This window comes from Lissotriton vulgaris, unplaced genomic scaffold, assembly GCF_964263255.1.
Source record: "Lissotriton vulgaris unplaced genomic scaffold, aLisVul1.2 SCAFFOLD_530, whole genome shotgun sequence".
NCBI lineage: Eukaryota > Metazoa > Chordata > Amphibia > Caudata > Salamandridae > Lissotriton > Lissotriton vulgaris.
In genome coordinates this window covers 627,245-651,056 of record NW_028254364.1, presented here as the reverse complement: position 1 = coordinate 651,056, position 23,812 = coordinate 627,245, and the positions used below count along the sequence as shown (strand labels likewise).

At 51.5% G+C, this 23,812-nt stretch overlaps 1 protein-coding gene across 1 annotated transcript; it reads right to left on the bottom strand.

Moving 5' to 3' along the window:
* Positions 1 to 8,322: 8,322 nt before the first annotated feature.
* LOC147659569 (uncharacterized) lies at positions 8,323 to 22,761 on the bottom strand. Its single transcript, XM_086951644.1, has 4 exons — positions 22,630 to 22,761; positions 16,827 to 16,865; positions 13,570 to 13,806; positions 8,323 to 8,904 (listed from the first exon to the last, which is right to left on the bottom strand). The coding sequence occupies exons 1-4, from the start codon at positions 22,706 to 22,708 to the stop codon at positions 8,663 to 8,665; spliced, it is 597 nt and encodes a 198-aa protein (XP_086807770.1). The 5' UTR covers positions 22,709 to 22,761; the 3' UTR covers positions 8,323 to 8,662.
* Positions 22,762 to 23,812: the final 1,051 nt, after the last annotated feature.

Below are 23,812 nucleotides of genomic sequence, written 5' to 3'. Positions count from 1 at the left end.
CTGTGAGAGATGCACTTACAACAGATACCAGCAAGGCTGTGAGAGATGCACTTACAACAGAGACTAGCAAGGCTGTGAGAGATGCACTTACAACAGAGGCCAGCAAGGCTGTGAGAGATGCACTTACAACAGAGACTAGTGGGGCTGTGGAGAGAAGCACTTACAACAGAGACTAGCAAGGCTGTGGAGAGAAGCACTTACAACAGAGACTAGCAAGGCTGTGAGAGATGCACTTACAACAGAGACTAGCAAGGCTGTGAGAGATGCACTTACAACAGAGGCCAGCAAGGCTGTGAGAGATGCACTTACAACAGAGACCAGCAAGGCTGTGAGGGATGCACTTACAACAGAGACCAGCAAGGCTGTGGAGAGATGCACTTACAACAGAGACCAGCAAGGCTGTGGAGAGATGCACTTACAACAGAGACTAGCAAGGCTGTGAGAGATGCACTTACAACAGATACCAGCAAGGCTGTGAGAGATGCACTTACAACAGAGACTAGCAAGGCTGTGAGAGATGCACTTACAACAGAGGCCAGCAAGGCTGTGAGAGATGCACTTACAACAGAGACTAGTGGGGCTGTGGAGAGAAGCACTTACAACAGAGACTAGCAAGGCTGTGGAGAGAAGCACTTACAACAGAGACTAGCAAGGCTGTGAGAGATGCACTTACAACAGAGACTAGCAAGGCTGTGAGAGATGCACTTACAACAGAGGCCAGCAAGGCTGTGAGAGATGCACTTACAACAGAGACCAGCAAGGCTGTGAGGGATGCACTTACAACAGAGACCAGCAAGGCTGTGGAGAGATGCACTTACAACAGAGACCAGCAAGGCTGTGAGAGATGCACTTACAGCAGAGACTAGCAAGGCTGTGAGAGATGCACTTACAACAGAGACTAGTGGGGCTGTGAGAGATGCACTTACAACAGAGACTAGCAAGGCTGTGAGAGAAGCACTTACAACAGAGACTAGCAAGGCTGTGAGAGATGCACTTACAACAGAGACCAGCAAGGCTGTGAGAGATGCACTTACAACAGAGACCAGCAAGGCTGTGAGAGATGCACTTACAACAGAGACTAGCAAGGCTGTGGAGAGATGCACTTACAACAGAGACCAGCAAGGCTGTGAGAGATGCACTTACAACAGAGACTAGTGGGGCTGTGGAGAGAAGCACTTACAACAGAGACTAGCAAGGCTGTGGAGAGAAGCACTTACAACAGTGACCAGCAAGGCTGTGAGAGATGCACTTACAACAGAGACTAGCAAGGCTGTGAGAGATGCACCTACAACAGAGACTAGCAAGGCTGTGAGAGATGCACTTACAACAGAGGCCAGCAAGGCTGTGAGAGATGCAGTTACAACAGAGACCAGCAAGGCTGTGAGAGATGCACTTACAACAGAGACTAGCAAGGCTGTGGAGAGATGCACTTACAACAGAGACTAGCAAGGCTGTGAGAGATGCACTTACAACATAGACTAGCAAGGCTGTGGAGAGATGCACTTACAACAGAGACCAGCAAGGCTGTGGAGAGATGCACTTACAACAGAGACCAGCAAGGCTGTGAGAGATGCACTTACAACAGAGACCAGCAAGGCTGTGGAGAGATGCACTTACAACAGAGACTAGCAAGGCTGTGGAGAGATGCACTTACAACAGAGACCAGCAAGGCTGTGGAGAGATGCACTTACAACAGAGGCCAGCAAGGCTGTGAGAGATGCACTTACAGCAGAGACTAGCAAGGCTGTGAGAGATGCACTTACAGCAGAGACTAGCAAGGCTGTGAGAGATGCACTTACAACAGAGACTAGTGGGGCTGTGAGAGATGCACTTACAACAGAGACTAGCAAGGCTGTGAGAGAACTACCGCCCCATCTCGCTCCTCCCGTTTCCAGCCAAAGTCATCGAGAAGACCCTCAACAAGCAGATGGCCGCCTTCCTCGAGACGAGCGGATCCCTCGACCCCTCACAGTCCGGCTTTCGAGCCAATCACAGCACCGAGACCGCCCTCATCGCCGCCACTGATGACATCCGAGCCCTGATGGACAATGGAGAAACAGCAGCCCTCATCCTCCTAGACCTCTCCGCGGCCTTCGACACGGTCTGCCACCGCACCCTAGTACAGCGCCTCAGCAACATCGGAATCCAGGACAAGGCGCTGGAATGGATCATCTCCTTCCTCGACGGAAGAACACAGAGAGTCCGCCTACCACCGTACAAGTCAGAGGCCTCCGAAGTCATCTGCGGCGCCCCTCAAGGATCATCTCTGAGCCCCACTCTCTTCAACGTCTACATGAGCCCCCTCGCGGCCATCGTACGCAAACACAACCTCAGCATAATCTCCTACGCCGACGACACCCAGCTGATCCTCTACCTGACCAACGACCCCGCCTCCGCCAGAGCCAACCTGCACGAAGGAATGAGAGAGGTAGCCGAGTGGATGACGACCAGCCGCCTAAAACTGAACTCGGACAAGACGGAGGTCCTCATCCTGGGCTCTTCCCCCTCCGCCTGGGACGACTCCTGGTGGCCCCCCGCCCTGGGCACCGCACCCAAACCGACAGACCATGCACGCAACCTGGGCTTCATCCTGGACTCCTCCCTCTCCATGACCAGACAAGTCAACAACGTCTCCTCGGCGTGCTTCAACATCCTACGCATGCTACGGAAGATTTTCCGGTGGATCCCCACCGAGACCAGGAAGACCGTCACCCAGGCCCTCGTCACCAGCCGACTGGACTACGGCAACGCCCTCTACGCCGGTACCACCGCCAAGCTCCAGAAGAGACTCCAGCGGATCCAGAACGCCTCAGCCAGACTCATCCTCGACATCCCACGAACCAGCCACATCACCGGACATCTGAGAGACCTTCACTGGCTCCCCGTCAACAAAAGAATCGCCTTCCGCCTCCTCACCCACGCACACAAAGCCCTACACGACCAAGGCCCGAGCTACCTCAACAGCCGGATCAACTTCTACGCACCCAAACGCCACCTCCGATCAGCCAACCACGCCCTCGCCGCCGCCCCCCGCATCCGAAGAGCGACTACAGGAGGAAGGTCCTTCTCCTACCTGGCCGCCAAGACCTATAACTCCCTCCCTCCCGACCTGCGCCTGACCCAAGACCACCTCTCCTTCAGGAAGAAGCTGAAGACCTGGCTGTTCGAGCAGTAGCGGCACCCACTCCCTCCCCCCCCCCAGCGCCTTGAGACCCTACGGGTATGTAGCGCGCTCTACAAGTGTCACTGATTGGATAGAGAGATGCACTTACAACAGAGGCCAGCAAGGCTGTGAGAGATGCACTTACAGCAGAGACGAGCAAGGCTGTGAGAGATGCACTTACAACAGAGACTAGTGGGGCTGTGAGAGATGCACTTACAGCAGAGACCAGCAAGGCTGTGAGAGATGCACTTACAACAGAGACCACCAAGGCTGTGAGAGATGCACTTACAACAGAGACTAGTGGGGCGGTGGGGAGATGCACTTACAACAGAGACCAGCAAGGCTGTGAGAGATGCACTTACAACAGAGACTAGTGGGGCTGTGGGGAGATGCACTTACAACAGAGACCAGCAAGTCTGGGAGAGATGCACTTACAACAGAGACCAGCAAGGCTGTGAGAGATGCACTTACAACAGAGACCAGCAAGGCTGTGAGAGATGCACTTACAACAGAGACTAGCAAGGCTGTGAGAGATGCACTTACAACAGAGACTAGCAAGGCTGTGGAGAGATGCACTTACAACAGAGACCAGCAAGGCTGTGAGAGATGCACTTACAGCAGAGACTAGCAAGGCTGTGAGAGATGCACTTACAACAGAGACTAGTGGGGCTGTGAGAGATGCACTTACAACAGAGACTAGCAAGGCTGTGGAGAGATGCACTTACAACAGAGACCAGCAAGGCTGTGAGAGATGCACTTACAGCAGAGACTAGCAAGGCTGTGAGAGATGCACTTACAACAGAGACTAGTGGGGCTGTGAGAGATGCACTTACAACAGAGACTAGCAAGGCTGTGAGAGATGCACTTACAACAGAGACTAGCAAGGCTGTGAGAGATGCACTTACAACAGAGACTAGCAAGGCTGTGGAGAGATGCACTTACAACAGAGACCAGCAAGGCTGTGGAGAGATGCACTTACAACAGAGACCAGCAAGGCTGTGGAGAGATGCACTTACAACAGAGACTAGCAAGGCTGTGGAGAGATGCACTTACAACAGAGACCAGCAAGGCTGTGGAGAGATGCACTTACAACAGAGGCCAGCAAGGCTGTGAGAGATGCACTTACAGCAGAGACTAGCAAGGCTGTGAGAGATGCACTTACAGCAGAGACTAGCAAGGCTGTGAGAGATGCACTCACAACAGAGAATAGTGGGGCTGTGAGAGATGCACTTACAACAGAGACTAGCAAGGCTGTGAGAGATGCACTTACAACAGAGGCCAGCAAGGCTGTGAGAGATGCACTTACAGCAGAGACTAGCAAGGCTGTGAGAGATGCACTTACAACAGAGACTAGTGAGGCTCTGAGAGATGCACTTACAGCAGAGACCAGCAAGGCTGTGAGAGATGCACTTACAACAGAGACCACCAAGGCTGTGAGAGATGCACTTACAACAGAGACTAGTGGGGCTGTGGGGAGATGCACTTACAACAGAGACCAGCAAGGCTGTGAGAGATGCACTTACAACAGAGACTAGTGGGGCTGTGGGGAGATGCACTTACAACAGAGACTAGTGGGGCTGTGGGGAGATGCACTTACAACAGAGACCAGCAAGTCTGTGAGAGATGCACTTACAACAGAGACCAGCAAGGCTGTGAGAGATGCGCTTACAACAGAGACCAGCAAGGCTGTGAGAGATGCACTTACAACAGAGACTAGCAAGGCTGTGAGAGATGCACTTACAACAGAGACTAGCAAGGCTGTGGAGAGATGCACTTACAACAGAGACCAGCAAGGCTGTGAGAGATGCACTTACAACAGAGACTAGTGGGGCTGTGAGAGATGCACTTACAGCAGAGACCAGCAAGGCTGTGAGAGATGCACTTACAACAGAGACCACCAAGGCTGTGAGAGATGCACTTACAACAGAGACTAGTGGGGCGGTGGGGAGATGCACTTACAACAGAGACCAGCAAGGCTGTGAGAGATGCACTTACAACAGAGACTAGTGGGGCTGTGGGGAGATGCACTTACAACAGAGACCAGCAAGTCTGGGAGAGATGCACTTACAACAGAGACCAGCAAGGCTGTGAGAGATGCACTTACAACAGAGACCAGCAAGGCTGTGAGAGATGCACTTACAACAGAGACTAGCAAGGCTGTGAGAGATGCACTTACAACAGAGACTAGCAAGGCTGTGGAGAGATGCACTTACAACAGAGACCAGCAAGGCTGTGAGAGATGCACTTACAGCAGAGACTAGCAAGGCTGTGAGAGATGCACTTACAACAGAGACTAGTGGGGCTGTGAGAGATGCACTTACAACAGAGACTAGCAAGGCTGTGGAGAGATGCACTTACAACAGAGACCAGCAAGGCTGTGAGAGATGCACTTACAGCAGAGACTAGCAAGGCTGTGAGAGATGCACTTACAACAGAGACTAGTGGGGCTGTGAGAGATGCACTTACAACAGAGACTAGCAAGGCTGTGAGAGATGCACTTACAACAGAGACTAGCAAGGCTGTGAGAGATGCACTTACAACAGAGACTAGCAAGGCTGTGGAGAGATGCACTTACAACAGAGACCAGCAAGGCTGTGGAGAGATGCACTTACAACAGAGACCAGCAAGGCTGTGGAGAGATGCACTTACAACAGAGACTAGCAAGGCTGTGGAGAGATGCACTTACAACAGGGACCAGCAAGGCTGTGGAGAGATGCACTTACAACAGAGGCCAGCAAGGCTGTGAGAGATGCACTTACAGCAGAGACTAGCAAGGCTGTGAGAGATGCACTTACAGCAGAGACTAGCAAGGCTGTGAGAGATGCACTCACAACAGAGAATAGTGGGGCTGTGAGAGATGCACTTACAACAGAGACTAGCAAGGCTGTGAGAGATGCACTTACAACAGAGGCCAGCAAGGCTGTGAGAGATGCACTTACAGCAGAGACTAGCAAGGCTGTGAGAGATGCACTTACAACAGAGACTAGTGAGGCTCTGAGAGATGCACTTACAGCAGAGACCAGCAAGGCTGTGAGAGATGCACTTACAACAGAGACCACCAAGGCTGTGAGAGATGCACTTACAACAGAGACTAGTGGGGCTGTGGGGAGATGCACTTACAACAGAGACCAGCAAGGCTGTGAGAGATGCACTTACAACAGAGACTAGTGGGGCTGTGGGGAGATGCACTTACAACAGAGACTAGTGGGGCTGTGGGGAGATGCACTTACAACAGAGACCAGCAAGTCTGTGAGAGATGCACTTACAACAGAGACCAGCAAGGCTGTGAGAGATGCGCTTACAACAGAGACCAGCAAGGCTGTGAGAGATGCACTTACAACAGAGACTAGCAAGGCTGTGAGAGATGCACTTACAACAGAGACTAGCAAGGCTGTGGAGAGATGCACTTACAACAGAGACCAGCAAGGCTGTGAGAGATGCACTTACAGCAGAGACTAGCAAGGCTGTGAGAGATGTACTTACAACAGAGACTAGTGGGGCTGTGAGAGATGCACTTACAACAGAGACTAGCAAGGCTGTGAGAGATGCACTTACAACAGAGACCAGCAAGGCTGTGAGAGATGCACTTACAACAGAGACTAGCAAGGCTGTGGAGAGATGCACTTACAACAGAGACCAGCAAGGCTGTGAGAGATGCACTTACAGCAGAGACTAGCAAGGCTGTGAGAGATGTACTTACAACAGAGACTAGTGGGGCTGTGAGAGAAGCACTTACAACAGAGACTAGCAAGGCTGTGAGAGTTGCACTTACAACAGAGACCAGCAAAGCTGTGGAGAGATGCACTTACAACAGAGATCAGCAAGGCTGTGAGAGATGCACTTACAACAGAGGCCAGCAAGGCTGTGGAGAGATGCACTTACAACAGAGACCAGCAAGGCTGTGAGAGATGCACTTACAACAGAGACCAGCAAGGCTGTGGAGAGATGCACTTACAACAGAGGCCAGCAAGGCTGTGAGAGATGCACTTACAACAGAGACCAGCAAGGCTGTGGAGAGATGCACTTACAACAGAGACCAGCAAGGCTGTGAGAGATGCACTTACAACAGAGACCAGCAAGGCTGTGAGAGATGCACTTACAACAGAGACCAGCAAGTCTGTGAGAGATGCACTTACAACAGGGACTAGCAAGGCTGTGAGAGATGCACTTACAACAGGGACTAGCAAGGCTGTGAGAGATGAACTTACAACAGAGACCAGCAAGGCTGTGAGAGATGCACTTACAACAGAGACTAGCAAGGCTGTGAGAGATGCACTTACAACAGGGACTAGCAAGGCTGTGAGAGATGCACTTACAACAGAGACTAGCAAGGCTGTGAGAGATGCACTTACAACAGAGACTAGTGGGGCTGTGAGAGATGCACTTACAACAGAGACCAGCAAGGCTGTGGAGAGATGCACTTACAACAGAGACCAGCAAGGCTGTGAGAGATGCACTTACAACAGAGACTAGTGGGGCTGTGGGGAGATGCACTTACAACAGAGACTAGCAAGGCTGTGAGAGATGCACTTACAACAGAGACTAGTGGGGCTGTGAGAGATGCACTTACAACAGAGACCAGCAAGGCTGTGAGAGATGCACTTACAACAGAGACCAGCAAGGCTGTGAGAGATGCACTTACAACAAAGACTAGTGGGGCTGTGGGGAGATGCACTTACAACAGAGACTAGCAAGGCTGTGAGAGATGCACTTACAACAGAGACCAGCAAGGCTGTCAGAGATGCACTTACAACAGAGGCCAGCAAGGCTGTGGAGAGATGCACTTACAACAGAGACCAGCAAGGCTGTGAGAGATGCACTTACAACAGAGGCCAGCAAGGCTGTGAGAGATGTACTTACAACAGAGACTAGTGGGGCTGTGAGAGATGCACTTACAACAGAGACCAGCAAGGCTGTGAGAGATGCACTTACAACAGAGGCCAGCAAGGCTGTGGAGAGATGCACTTCCAACAGAGACCAGCAAGGCTGTGAGAGATGCACTTACAACAGAGGCCAGCAAGGCTGTGAGAGATGTACTTACAACAGAGACTAGTTTGGCTGTGGAGAGAAGCACTTACAACAGAGGCTCTGTCTCTAATGATCTATCACCTGTGACATTCCCTCTGCCACCCGCAGCCGTGGATTTGAGAAAGTGATATCTCCGCAAAGAGACACTTAACTGCCACCAACCCATGTCTGGAGGCAGTGACATCACCCTGAAGGGACCCCCCCCCCCCCGCTCCTACTATAGAGACATGTCAGCAGGGTCCCTCCTGCCTGTGCCGCCTCCTTCTTCTCAGACCCCCAGGTTGACATGAGCAGACCTCTCGCTAGAAGAGACATCCCAGAAGTGGGGTAACAAAGATCCCCGAGCGCAGACCCCGCAGTGCAGGGGGCCCGAGCTCCAGGGGACCCCCCAGCACGGTACCCTGGCCTGAGAGACCCTCAGTCCGGAGGGGGGCCTCACCATGTTCTTTGCAAGGGAGGGTGGGACGGGGCTTACGTTTGGTTATGCAACCGCAACCCCACGCCCTTGGCGTTCAGCTGATTAATGCGAGGTGTCTGACAAAGCCCCCCTGACCCAAAAGGACACCCGGAGGCCCCTGATAGGTGCCCCAGGTGACTTACCAAGAAGAGCAGGGTTAGAAGCAGCAGCCCCCCAAGGGTGGAGAACACCGCAATCAGGGCGATCTTCCAGGGTTCGAGGCCCTTCACCTCCGCGCTCCCGGTCGTGGTGGTCTCTGTGAAGGAAAGGACAGCGCGTCATCTGGGGGGCAAGCCTGGTGTGCAGGGACCCTAGGTAAGGCAGACCTCTGTCCTAGTGTGCAGGGACCCTAGGTAAGGCAGACCTCTGTCCTTGTGTGCAGGGACCCTAGGTAAGGCAGACCTCTGTCCTAGTGTGCAGGGACCCTAGGTAAGGCAGACCTCTGTCCTAGTGTGCAGGGACCCTAGGTACAGCAGACCTCTGTCCTAGTGTGCAGGGACCCTAGGTACAGCAGACCTCTGTCCTAGTGTGCAGGGACCCTAGGTAAGGCAGACCTCTGTCCTTGTGTGCAGGGACCCTAGGTAAGGCGGACCTCTGTCCTAGTGTGCAGGGACCCTAGGTAAGGCAGACCTCTGTCCTAGTGTGCAGGGACCCTAGGTACAGCAGACCTCTGTCCTAGTGTGCAGGGACCCTAGGTAAGGCAGACCTCTGTCCTAGTGTGCAGGGACCCTAGGTACAGCAGACATCTGTCCTAGTGTGCAGGGACCCTAGGTACAGCAGACCTCTGTCCTAGTGTGCAGGGACCCTAGGTAAGGCAGACCTTTGTCCTAGTGTGCAGGGACCCTAGGTACATCAGACCTCTGTCCTAGTGTGCAGGGACCCTAGGTACAGCAGACCTATGTGCTAGTCTGCAGGGACCCTAGGTACAGCAGACCTCTGTCCTAGTGTGCAGGGACCCTAGGTACAGCAGACCTCTGTCCTAGTGTGCAGGGACCCTAGCTACGGCAGACCTCTGTCCTAGTGTGCAGGGACCCTAGGTACGGCAGACCTCTGTCCTAGTGTGCAGGGACCCTAGGTACGGCAGACCTCTGTCCTAGTGTGTAGGGACCCTAGGTACAGCAGACCTCTGTCCTAGTGTGCAGGGACCCTAGGTAAGGCAGACCTCTGTCCTAGTGTGCAGGGACCCTAGGTAAGGCAGACCTCTGTCCTAGTGTGCAGGGACCCTAGGTAAGGCAGACCTCTGTCCTAGTGTGCAGGGACCCTAGGTAAGGCAGACCTCTGTCCTAGTGTGCAGGGACCCTAGGTACAGCAGACCTCTGTCGTAGTGTGCAGGGACCCTAGGTACAGCAGACCTCTGTCCTAGTGTGCAGGGACCCTAGGTAAGGCAGACCTCTGTCCTAGTGTGCAGGGACCCTAGGTAAGGCAGACATCTGTCCTATTGTGCAGGGACCCGAGATAAGGCAGACCTCTGTCCTAGTGTGCAGGGACCCTAGGTAAGGCAGACCTCTGTCCTAGTGTGCAGGGACCCTAGGTACGGCAGACCTCTGTCCTAGTGTGCAGGGACCCTAGGTAAGGCAGACCTCTGTCCTAGTGTGCAGGGACCCTAGGTAAGGCAGACCTTTGTCCTAGTGTGCAGGGACCCTAGGTACAGCAGACCTCTGTCCTAGTGTGCAGGGACCCTAGGTACAGCAGACCTCTGTACTAGTGTGCAGGGACCCTAGGTAAGGCAGACCTCTGTCCTAGTGTGCAGGGACCCTAGGTACAGCAGACCTCTGTCCTAGTGTGCAGGGACCCTAGGTAAGGCAGACCTCTGTCCTAGTGTGCAGGGACCCTAGGTACAGCAGACCTCTGTCCTAGTGTGCAGGGACCCTAGGTACAGCAGACCTCTGTCCTAGTGTGCAGGGACCCTAGGTACAGCAGACCTCTGTCCTAGTGTGCAGGGACCCTAGGTACAGCAGACCTCTGTCCTAGTGTGCAGGGACCCTAGGTACAGCAGACCTCTGTCCTAGTGTGCAGGGACCCTAGGTACAGCAGACCTCTGTCCTAGTGTGCAGGGACCCTAGGTAAGGCAGACCTCTGTCCTAGTGTGCAGGGACCCTAGGTAAGGCAGACATTTGTCCTAGTGTGCAGGGACCCTAGGTAAGGCAGATCTCTGTCCTAGTGTGCAGGGACCCTAGGTAAGGCAGACCTCTGTCCTAGTGTGCAGGGACCCTAGGTACGGCAGACCTCTGTCCTAGTGTGCAGGGACCCTCGGTAAGGCAGACCTCTGTCCTAGTGTGCAGGGACCCTAGGTACAGCAGACCTCTGTCCTAGTGTGCAGGGACCCTAGGTACAGCAGACCTCTGTACTAGTGTGCAGGGACCCTAGGTAAGGCAGACCTCTGTCCTAGTGTGCAGGGACCCTAGGTACAGCAGACCTCTGACCTAGTGTGCAGGGACCCTAGGTACAGCAGACCTCTGTCCTAGTGTGCAGGGACCCTAGGTAAGGCAGACCTCTGTCCTAGTGTGCAGGGACCCTAGGTAAGGCAGACCTCTGTCCTAGTGTGCAGGGACCCTAGGTACAGCAGACCTCTGTGCTAGTGTGCAGGGACCCTAGGTACAGCAGACCTCTGTCCTAGTGTGCAGGGACCCTAGGTACAGCAGACCTCTGTCCTAGTGTACAGGGACCCTAGGTAAGGCAGACCTCTGTCCTAGTGTGCAGGGACCCTAGGTAAGGCAGACCTCTGTCCTAGTGTGCAGGGACCCTAGGTAAGGCAGACCTCTGTCCTAGTGTGCAGGGACCCTAGGTACAGCAGACCTCTGTACTAGTGTGCAGGGACCCTAGGTAAGGCAGACCTCTGTCCTAGTGTGCAGGGACCCTAGGTACAGCAGACCTCTGTCCTAGTGTGCAGGGACCCTAGGTAAGGCAGACCTCTGTCCTAGTGTGCAGGGACCCTAGGTACAGCAGACCTCTGTACTAGTGTGCAGGGACCCTAGGTAAGGCAGACCTCTGTCCTAGTGTGCAGGGACCCTAGGTAAGGCAGACCTCTGTCCTAGTGTGCAGGGACCCTAGGTACAGCAGACCTCTGTCCTAGTGTGCAGGGACCCTAGGTAAGGCAGATCTCTGTCCTAGTGTGCAGGGACCCTAGGTAAGGCATACCTCTGTCCTAGTGTGCAGGGACCCTAGGTAAGGCAGACCTCTGTCCTAGTGTGCAGGGACCCTAGGTACAGCAGACCTCTGTACTAGTGTGCAGGGACCCTAGGTAAGGCAGACCTCTGTCCTAGTGTGCAGGGACCCTAGGTACAGCAGACCTCTGTGCTAGTGTGCAGGGACCCTAGGTACAGCAGACCTCTGTCCTAGTGTGCAGGGACCCTAGGTACAGCAGACCTCTGTCCTAGTGTACAGGGACCCTAGGTAAGGCAGACCTCTGTCCTAGTGTGCAGGGACCCTAGGTAAGGCAGACCTCTGTCCTAGTGTGCAGGGACCCTAGGTAAGGCAGACCTCTGTCCTAGTGTGCAGGGACCCTAGGTACAGCAGACCTCTGTACTAGTGTGCAGGGACCCTAGGTAAGGCAGACCTCTGTCCTAGTGTGCAGGGACCCTAGGTACAGCAGACCTCTGTCCTAGTGTGCAGGGACCCTAGGTAAGGCAGACCTCTGTCCTAGTGTGCAGGGACCCTAGGTACAGCAGACCTCTGTACTAGTGTGCAGGGACCCTAGGTAAGGCAGACCTCTGTCCTAGTGTGCAGGGACCCTAGGTAAGGCAGACCTCTGTCCTAGTGTGCAGGGACCCTAGGTACAGCAGACCTCTGTCCTAGTGTGCAGGGACCCTAGGTAAGGCAGACCTCTGTCCTAGTGTGCAGGGACCCTAGGTACAGCAGACCTCTGTCCTAGTGTGCAGGGACCCTAGGTACAGCAGACCTCTGTCCTAGTGTGCAGGGACCCTAGGTACGGCAGACCTCTGTCCTAGTGTGCAGGGACCCTAGGTACAGCAGACCTCTGTCCTAGTGTACAGGGACCCTAGGTAAGGCAGACCTCTGTCCTAGTGTGCAGGGACCCTAGGTAAGGCAGACCTCTGTCCTAGTGTGCAGGGACCCTAGGTAAGGCAGACCTCTGTCCTAGTGTGCAGGGACCCTAGGTACAGCAGACCTCTGTACTAGTGTGCAGGGACCCTAGGTAAGGCAGACCTCTGTCCTAGTGTGCAGGGACCCTAGGTACAGCAGACCTCTGTCCTAGTGTGCAGGGACCCTAGGTACAGCAGACCTCTGTCCTAGTGTGCAGGGACCCTAGGTACAGCAGACCTCTGTCCTAGTGTGCAGGGACCCTAGGTAAGGCAGACCTCTGTCCTAGTGTGCAGGGACCCTAGGTAAGGCAGACCTCTGTCCTAGTGTGCAGGGACCCTAGGTACAGCAGACCTCTGTCCTAGTGTGCAGGGACCCTAGGTAAGGCAGACCTCTGTCCTAGTGTGCAGGGACCCTAGGTAAGGCAGACCACGGTTTACTACTTTTCGGTATTCACAAAGGTAAGCTTAGAACAAAAGACTAACGTTACTACTTTTCCATACTGACAAAGTTGAGTTACTATTCGTAAAGTTAGACTTTTGATCTAAGTTTAGCTTTGTGAATACCGATAAGTTTAAACTTACACAAAAGAGTAGGTTTTCCTTTGTGAATCGGGCCATCATGTGGTTGTGGGATGGAAGTAGGAGTGTTGGTGGCAGCAGAACTTCCGGCTAGGCTGTCACGCTGATACACCACCCATGGTCAGGTTGGCAGTGGGGCAATACTGGCCATTTCCCCCTGCTGGGGCGAGTGTACAACCTGCAGATGGGATAGTGGCCAGAGAGGTTTCTGCATTCTTAGGTTCTTGAGTATAAAGTGCCCCAATGCATCCTCAGGGGTAATAAGAAAAACCTAAAGGGTATTATAATTCAATAAAGCTTACCTGCACTGGTGGTAGTGCTTCCGGTTCCTGTGGTGGTGCTTCCGGTTCCTGTGGTGGTTGCTTCAGCTGCTGCGGTGGTGGTTGCGGCAGGTGTGGTGGTGGTTGCGGCAGGTGTGGTGGTGGTTGCCGTTGGTGTGGTGGTGGTTGCCGCTGGTGTGGTGGTGGTTGCTGCTGGTGTGGTAGTGGTTGCTGCTGGTGTGGTGGTGGTTGCTGCTGGTGTGGTGGTTGTTGCGGCTGCTGAGGAGAACAGGAGGTGGTTTCAGAAATTAGATTTGCTACTACATCCTGCACACCCCTGAACTGACAGTGAGATTGTGGGTGCTGCGAGGGCCTCTCTGGCAGGCCATCTTCAAGGAGTCAGTAGAACCATGGTGCAGTGGTCCCCAAACCCTTAAACACATTCTCTCAGTTTCCTGCACCTTTTTGTTGCCCCTGATGGAGCTTCTCAAAATCTCTTTCAGCCTATAAACTATTTCACATACCCAAAAAGAGTTAAGAGGGGCAGTGATGCTGCAAAGCCTTCTGATGAAGAGGAATGCAGTAATAATGCAGTGGCGGCTCCTGCGCAATGGCGGTGGAGCACCGCCCCACTGGCTAAGAGCCAGCAGCTGAAAAATAAAGTGATTTTTGAATTGCTTTATCTTTTTAGCTGCTGGCACTGAGCCAGTGTGTGCAGGAAGAGGTGAGGCCGGGCCATGGGAGTGGCAAATGTGCACTTTTAAGCGCACATGTCAGTTGGCCGGCCGTTTCAGGCCTTCCAAACTGACATGCGCACTTAGGTTTCTCCAACCCAGCTGTAATGTACAGTCAGGTTGGAAAAACAGTGCAAACTCCCTGTGCCTGAGCGAGCGTTGATCTAGTCCACTCAGGCCAATCCCCACGCTGCTCTCATGCTTGAGAGCAGCGTGGGGATTGGATAGGGAGTCCGATACTGTCCCAGGGACTGCTGGCACCAGGAGCAGAGGAGTGTGAGGCGGCTGGATGCACCAAGTAAGTCTTGTTTTTTATTATTTACTAATCCCCCAGCACACTTCCTGCCAGCCCTCTTCTCCCCTTTTGCGCAAAGATATTCACCGTCCCAGGAGAGGCGTAACAAGGAGAAATATGTTTATTTACCCTCGTTTTTTCCTCATTCTATGTACGAAATATGACATTTCGCTGGAGCACATCTAAAGGAAAGATTTCTAATCTTTAATTAATTAATTAATTAATTGCAGGTTTATATAGCGCTAGGATCGACTCCCGGAGGAGTATCTCCGCGCTTCGGCCGCTGCGAAACCCTTCCTGGCTTCCCTGAGAGATGGTCCCTTAATGGGTATCTCCAGGGTGAGACCAGGCATCCCCGGCGGTCTGGTGGGGCCGTTAGTGAAGATGAGGCAAGCTAATGCCCAGAGTTGCCGAGTGTGATCGCTGATCAGAGTGGGCACCGAGGCGAGAGAATTATCGAGTCCGCTGACCCTGGTCCAGAAACCTGCCGCGCCGGGAATCGAACCCTGGTCCCGGGCCGTCCTCTGCTCTCGGGTCTGCCGCCTCTAACCAGTGAGCCACACTACTTCACCTTCATCTTGCGCTCTGCTTCAATCCAACAGCGCCTAGACAAACTCCGCCACCTTCACACTGCCCCAGGGCTTTCAAGAGGTGCCCAGAGGTGCTGCGGCTTCGGGCCGCCTGCCTTTGGAATCTAGAGAATATGGGGCATATTTACAATAAAGTCATGCAGGCCAGCAAGCCACCTTCCTGCGCCGCATGACTGTGAAAGGGCAGGAAGGCGTCCTGCCTTTGCCCCTGCGCTGGTGCCCCTTTGTCCCCCTACCACCAGCGCAGGCACCCTCGCCCCATGGTGCAAGGGGGCCTCTGTTGCAGGAACAAAGAGGCACCTTCCTGCACAAAAGCAATCCTGAGGACATGTTCTTCTTTCTACGTGTGCTGCATGCAGAGGAAGTAACAAGAAGAAATGAAGATATTTCTTCCCATTACGCCTTCCCTGGGAAGGCGTATCTTTTCAGCGCATTCCCAAGTCTTCAACTTTTGATAAATCTTGGAATATGTACAAAACCATGAGGGTTGCACGGGAACGCCAATGCAACGCCCATGCAACGCCCACGCAACGCCCACGCAACGCCCATGCAACGCCCACGCAACGCCCATGCAACGCCTTCTCAGGGCAGAGAAACCCAATGCAATGATTTGTGCTGTGTTGCGTTACTGCTAATTTACGAAGCCACTCACGGCCACAGACGATGGCCTTACCTGCTTTCATAAATCACATTTTGGGCTTGCGTCACACTTGCACCGCGTTGCATGGAGCAAGCGCGAATCAAGTCCTATCATAATTCTGCCCCTCATTGAACAAGGAACGCCACAACAGAAAACGATAGTTATATGACCAATGGGGTCTTCGTGCCACCCTCAAACGTGCATTATTATAAGTAGCCAACGCCATTCCACCCTGACTTAAACTGTGCACTTTAGAGTTTGTGTTTCATCTTCTTTCTGATCACAGAAACCGAATTCTAAAAACTCACAGCCTGATTCATGTAGGTAAATTGCACTCGCAAAGGGCCAGATTCTCAGAATCTGGCCCTTAGTGAGTGCGATTTTTGCATTTGGTATTCATGATACCAAATGCAAAAATCGCTATGTAAGAATTCGCATATTTGCGTGGAATGGCATTTAAGGAATCTCTAATAGAGATTCCTCAAATGCTATTCATGACACACAACAAAATTTCGATTTTGGACTTTTGGGGCCGCTATTTACCGACAGGTCAGACCTGTCGGTAAATAGCAAAAACTCAGAAAAATGCTTTTAAAAGCATCATTCAAAGTTGCATGTAGCACACACACATGTCCTTTGGACATGTGTGTGCGCAACACCTGTCCAAAAGTGCATTTTAGGGGTGCTACAGGGCGTCCTTTGGACACCCCTGGCACCCTTAAAATCGCTATCTCAGTTGCGAGTAGCAAATTGCTACTCGCAAATCCCCATTCATTCCAATGGGTCTCTTGGCCCATAGGAATGATTGGGGAGTATTTGCGAGTAGCAATTTGCTACTCGCAAATAAAGAACATGTAGGAATCGCTATTTAAGTAGCAATTCCTACATGAATGCCGTTTTGCGTGTCCTCAATAGCGATTCGCTATGATTCGCTATTAGGGACACGCAAAACGGCATGTACATGAATCAGGCTGTAAGAACCCTAGGTGAAGCCACGAGCATGAAAGCAGCATTGGCACATGAGACAGCAGGTGACTTACCTGTAGTCGTGGGGGCCACGGTAGTCGTGGTTTGCGCAGCTGTGGAGAGAAGACAAACAGCACCATGAAGCTTGTGCACAGAGGGCTCAGTACGTGTTCAATGCACATGTGCATCAACCTAAAGTGTGATGTAAACATTCTTCCCAGCTGGTGAATGCCACTTATCCAGCCTTGGCCAATCAGTTTCGAGAGCCTTCATTTTCAGTGTTTACAATTTTTAATGATTCTAACAATCAGAGTCACAATGCCACTTATCAACAAGACATACATGACAATAAAAACACAAGAAAACACTAAATAAACAAAGCGAGAGTCAACATTTTCACACCATATATTGTGACATTAAAAACAATATTTCTCAGATGAGGCGCATTTAATAAAGTGACCCCCAATAATACACAATGCACCAATTGAACCATTGCATTTACCTTTAAGGTGTCAGTTCTCCTAATGCTTACTCTGTAGGATCTGGTTCTTGGAAACTTATCAAGTGTACATGGACCAACGGTTGATGGGTGGCCTATACATCATGAGCACCTCGCCATGAATCCCTGGCTGGCTGTCTTTAATAGTTGACCTGTCTTATATATACATTTAAGGAATCGCAAACGGCTACCTACATATGCCCCTAAATGAATTGTCGGCTCCAAATCTCTACTGGTCCCCCCCTCTTGCACCCGGGGAGTGGCCAGTCCTCTGGGTCCAGCCTCTTATCCCTCTCACATCACATTTAAATAGTTGAGTAGACTCTTCTCCACCCCTTGAGACCAGCAGTGATCCTTAAGCTGAGAGTGGACCTTCCCCAGAGGTCCTGGAGCCGCCACAGAGCTTAGAAGCTAGCACTTGGACTCCAGGCGCTGTGCTCCCAGACACCCGCGGCCGGGACAGCGGTTCTGTGAACATTAGACCCAGGGATGAGATGTTGACCCTAGTATGCCTTATTGCCGGGGACATGTGCCGGAGGCCGCCCATATACTCCTATTTGAGGTTTCTTCGAGGGTGTCATGGAAATGTGCGAATACATTCATTCCCATGGACTGCTGAGAAAAGTTTTGTTAAAATTGAAAAAAGTACAGTTTTGACAATTTATCTTAAACAAGGTAAGTTTACGGAACTACGTTACACATTAATTTCATAGAAACATCTCTAGGTTAAGGAAGGTAAGGCTAGAGAAGCAAGGTAAGGTTGATGATGGAGGGTGAGCTGGTGAAGGAAGGTAAGGCTAGTTAAGGAAGGTAAGGCTGATTAAGGAAGGTAAGGCTGGTTAAGGAAGGTAAGGCTGGTGATGGAAGGTAAGGCTAGTTAAGGAAGGTAAGGCTGGTTAAGGAAGGTAAGGCTGGTTAAGGAAGGTAAGGCTAGTTAAGGAAGGTAAGGCTGGTTAAGGAAGGTAAGGCTGGTTAAGGAAGGTAAGGCTGATTAAGGAAGGTAAGGCTGGTTAAGAAAGGTAAGGCTGATTAAGGAAGGTAAGGCTGGTTAAGGAAGGTAAGGCTAGTTAAGGAAGGTAAGGCTGATTAAGGAAGGTAAGGCTAGTTAAGGAAGGTAAGGCTGATTAAGGAAGGTAAGGCTGGTTAAGGAAGGTAAGGCTAGTTAAGGAAGGTAAGGCTGGTTAAGGAAGGTAAGGCTGGTTAAGGAAGGTAAGGCTGGTTAAGGAAGGTAAGGCTGGTTAAGGAAGGTAAGGCTGGTTAAGGAAGGTAAGGCTGGTGATGGAAGGTAAGGCTAGTTAAGGAAGGTAAGGCTGGTTAAGGAAGGTAAGGCTGGTTAAGGAAGGTAAGGCTGGCTAAGGAAGGTAAGGCTGATTAAGGAAGGTAAGGCTGGTGATGGAAGGAAAGGCTGGTTAAGGAAGGTAAGGCTGGTGATGGAAGGTAAGGCTGGTTAAGGAAGGTAAGGCTGGTGATGGAAGGTAAGGCTGGTTAAGGAAGGTAAGGCTGGTTAAGGAAGGTAAGGCTGGTTAAGGAAGGTAAGGCTGGTGATGGACGGTAAGGCCGGTTAAGGAAGGTAAGGCTGGTTAAGGAAGGTAAGGCTGATTAAGGAAGGTAAGGCTGGTGAAGGAAGGTAAGGCTGGTGATGGAAGGAAAGGCTGGTTAAGGAAGGTAAGGCTGGTGATGGAAGGTAAGGCTGGTTAAGGAAGGTAAGGATGGTGAAGGAAGGTAAGGCTGGTTAAGGAAGGTAAGGCTGGCTAAGGAAGGTAAGGCTGGTTAAGGAAGGTAAGGCTGGTTAAGGAAGGTAAGGCTGGTGATGGAAGGTAAGGCTGGTTAAGGAAGGTAAGGCTGGTTAAGGAAGGTAAGGCTGGTTAAGGAAGGTAAGGCTGGCTAAGGAAGGTAAGGCTGGTGATGGAAGGTAAGGCTGGTTAAGGAAGGTAAGGCTGGTTAAGGAAGGTAAGGCTGGTTAAGGAAGGTAAGGCTGGCTAAGGAAGGTAAGGCTGATTAAGGAAGGTAAGGCTGGTGATGGAAGGAAAGGCTGGTTAAGGAAGGTAAGGCTGGTGATGGAAGGTAAGGCTAGTTAAGGAAGGTAAGGCTAGTTAAGGAAGGTAAGGCTGATTAAGGAAGGTAAGGCTGGTGATGGAAGGAAAGGCTGGTGATGGAAGGTAAGGCTGGCTAAGGAAGGTAAGGCTGGTTAAGGAAGGTAAGGCTGGTGATGGAAGGTAAGGCTGGTTAAGGAAGGTAAGGCTGGTGATGGAAGGTAAGGCTGGTTAAGGAAGGTAAGGCTGGTTAAGGAAGGTAAGGCTGGTTAAGGAAGGTAAGGCTAGTTAAGGAAGGTAAGGCCGGTTAAGGAAGGTAAGGCTGGTGATGGAAGGTAAGGCTGGTTAAGGAAGGTAAGGCTGGTTAAGGAAGGTAAGGCTGGTGATGGAAGGTAAGGCTGGTTAAGGAAGGTAAGGCTGGTGATGGACGGTAAGGCTGGTAAAGGAAGGTAAGGCTTCGCCACGGTTGGTTGCATCAAGGGTGGAACCAACCTGAGGACATAGCTTGGATCAGACGCCGACGCCCTCTGAATGATATCTCACTCTGGAATCTGTCCTAAAGTATTTTAAATATTGTTTTATTTTAATGTCCGACCTTTGACCTCCAGTCCAGGCCATGTGAAATGAGTGCCAACGCCGGTCTTCAGCATCTATTGATCAACAATCCATGCTAGGTCCAGGTGAACTCAAAAGTAAGGTAGGCGTCTGGGCCTAGGGTTGACCCACAAACAGTCAGGTCACTAATAACTTGACACAGGTGAACTTTCTGTCACATTGCTGTATTCTCCTTCCACTAGTCATGCAAAATTCCTGGAATTACACCATGACACCATATCGCGTAAATTCTAGTTAAGGGAAGTAAAGATCCTATCGCAGGTATGTGGGAGTAAAGCAAACACACAGAACACGAGCAGCTGTTGTTTGGAGATGTTGTGGTGTTTGCTCAATTGTTTGTGCGAAATGTGACTTTGCATCCACAATTGACATGGGCATGCATTTCACACCAAAATGTAGCTCTTAATTACAGATTTGAATTTCATGTAAGTTTTCTGAAGCTGTACATAACTACACAAGAGGAAATAATGCCGCGTGTCCCTTCCAGGAATGGTTCATGGAGGGCCATTGGGATTTATATTCCAGCGGACGGGATATCTGTCACCGTTGTGAAGGAGTAACCCGTGCACCGAGATCTAAATCAGGCCCTAGGATACAATAGCATTTATATTCCAGCGGACGGGATATCTGTCACCGTTGTAAAGGAGTAACCCGTCCGACGAGATCTAAATTGGCTAGCCTCCTCTCTCCACAGGTAATACATTGACTAGCCTCCTCTCTCCACAGGTAACACATTGACTAGCCTCCTCTCTCCACAGGTAACACATTGACTAGCCTCCTCTCTACACAGGTAACACATTGACTAGCCTCCTCTCTCCACAGGTAACACATTGACTAGCCTCCTCTCTCCACAGGTAACACATTGACTAGCCTCCTCTCTCCACAGGTAACACATTGACTAGCCTCCTCTCCCCACAGGTAACACATTGACTAGCCCCCTCTCTCCACAGGTAACACATTGACTAGCCTCCTCTCTCCACAGGTAACACATTGACTAGCCTCCTCTCTCCACAGGTAACACATTGACTAGCTTCCTTTCTCCACAGGTAACACATTGACTAGCCTCCTCTCTCCACAGGTAACATGTTGACTAGCTTCCTTTCTCCACAGGTAACACATTGACTAGCCTCCTTTCTCCCACAGGTCCCGTGTTGACTAGCCTCCTTTCTCCACAGGTCCCATCTTAACCAGCCTCCTTTCTCCACAGGTCCCATCTTAACCAGCCTCCTTTCTCCACAGGTCCCATCTTAACCAGCCTCCTTTCTCCACAGGTCCCATCTTAACCAGCCTCCTTTCCATCACAGGTAACAAGTTGACTAGCCTCCTTTCTTTGCAGGTCCCATGTTGACTAGCTTCCTGTCCCCTACAGGTCCCATGTTGACTAGCCTCCTCTCTCCACAGGTAACACATTGACTAGCCTCCTTTCTTTGCAGGTCCCATGTTGACTAGCCTCCTCTCTCCACAGGTAACACATTGACTAGCCTCCTTTCTTTGCTGGTCCCATGTTGACTAACCTCCTCTCTCCACAGGTAACACATTGACTAGCCTCCTTTCTTTGCAGGTAACACATTGACTAGCCTCCTCTCTCCACAGGTAATACATTGACTAGCCTCCTTTCTCCACAGGTAACACATTGACTAGCCTCCTTTCTTTGCAGGTAACACATTGACTAGCCTCCTCTCTCCACAGGTAATACATTGACTAGCCTCCTCTCTCCACAGGTAACACATTGACTAGCCTCCTTTCTTTGCAGGTAACACATTGACTAGCCTCCTCTCTCCACAGGTAATACATTGACTAGCCTCCTCTCTCCACAGGTAACACATTGACTAGCCTCCTCTCTCCACAGGTAACACATTGACTAGCCTCCTCTCTCCACAGGTAACACATTGACTAGCCTCCTCTCTCCACTGGTAACACATTGACTAGCCTCCTCTCTCCACAGGTAACACATTGACTAGCCTCCTCTCTCCACATGTAACACATTGACTAGCCTCCTCTCTCCACAGGTAACACATTGACTAGCCTCCTCTCTCCACATGTAACACATTGACTAGCCTCCTCTCTCCACAGGTAACACAATGACTAGCCTCCTCTCTCCACATGTAACACATTGACTAGCCTCCTCTCTCCACAGGTAACACATTGACTAGCCTCCTCTCTCCACAGGTCCCATCTTGACCAGCCTCCTTTCTCCACAGGTAACATGTTGACTAGCCTCCTTTCTTCACAGGTAACATGATGCCCCACCTTCTCTTATCCTCAGGTTCCATCTTGACTAGCCTCCTTTCTCCCACAGGTCCCATCTTGACCAGCCTCCTTTCTCCCACAGGCTCCCACAGGTCCCATCTTGACCAGCCTCCTTTCTCCCACAGGTTCCATCTTGACCAGCCTCCTCTCTCCACAGGTCCCATCTTGACCAGCCTCCTTTCTCCACAGGTAACACATTGACTAGCCTCCTCTCTCCACAGGTAACACATTGACTAGCCTCCTCTCTCCACAGGTCCCATCTTGACCAGCCTCCTTTCTCCACAGGTAACATGTTGACTAGCCTCCTTTCTTCACAGGCTCCCACAGGTTCCATCTTGACCAGCCTCCTTTCTCCCTCTCTTACAGTCTCCCACCCCAGCCCGTGCTTTAGACAGCACTGCTGTCCCTCCGTCCCTCGTCCTGTGCCGCCTGCAGGCCACGAGCCACCCTCGGTGTGAGGCCTACGCTGGCGCCACCTACCGGCAGAGTGGAGTCCCAGCAGCAGCAGCAGGAGGGCGGCTGCCCTCAGGCTCCGGCACACTTGGCTTCCTTGCTCCATTGTGATCTTGGGCGCTTCCGCTGGTCTCGAGTCGAGATGTGTCTGGGATTCTGCAGCTTCCAAAACTTGTGCTCTCAACTCCTCAAAGTGGCCCTTTATACCGGGGCCACTGGGAGGGGCCCGGCGCCTCGTCAGGGCCCCAGCAAACACTCACTCAAGGCACAAGGCCGTTAATTGCCAAAATTATCCGCGCAATTAATGAAATCTTAAGGATGATGCGCGCGCCAAGTATTTCCGCTGAAACTGGCGCGGCATTCCTGGCAGCGTTCAGCCTCGGCGCGGCCTGGCAGGGTTCAAATCCCCTCGGCCCGGCTCTTTCAAGAGTGTCCGGGGGTTCCTATCAGGAGCATTTTTAAAACTGATGTTTATTCAAAAATCCACTCTGCCAGAAGCTGTCAATCAAAGACATGCGTTAAAACGCAACTGCGTTGCAAACCTTTTTTTAAGATTTGTTTTATTTTATTTTCATAATAAAAAACAGCAGCTGCTCGTATTTTTTACAGAGATTAAACAGAGCACCGAGATTAGTTTAAAAAGTAAGTAAAGCTAGTGAGTTAAATTAACCAGCAAGCAAGAACATACTCTAACCAGGACTAAAACTTTAATCCAAACCTAACATAAAAATACACCAATATTAATAGGAAACTCAAAGACAGATACACACCTCAGACACACAAAAACACAGACACACCATAAAGACTGACACTCCAATAAAGTGAGAGACACTGACACAACGTCATAAACGTACACAGAGACATCTATGTATCAGAGAGACAAAATATAAACAAATCACACACACAGATGCATCAATACCCCAGAACGAGGAACTGTACAATGGAAACATCCAAACAACTGAAATAAGAAATACAAAAACATGCAGGCAAATAGAAAGACAGATGTATAGGCTTAGCCACCCCTTCAACCATCCAATCAGGGCCCCCGTGTGCCTCTGTCAATAAGCGGGCCCTTGGGGTAGGGCTTCCTCTCTCCTGGCCCCTGCTTCTCGGAGCAGCCTTCCTTGCTTCCATGATGTTGTTGCGTGTTTATCTAGGTTCCTGATCGATACTGTGACCTTATGCCCCTATTCGGCTATAAATCCATTTA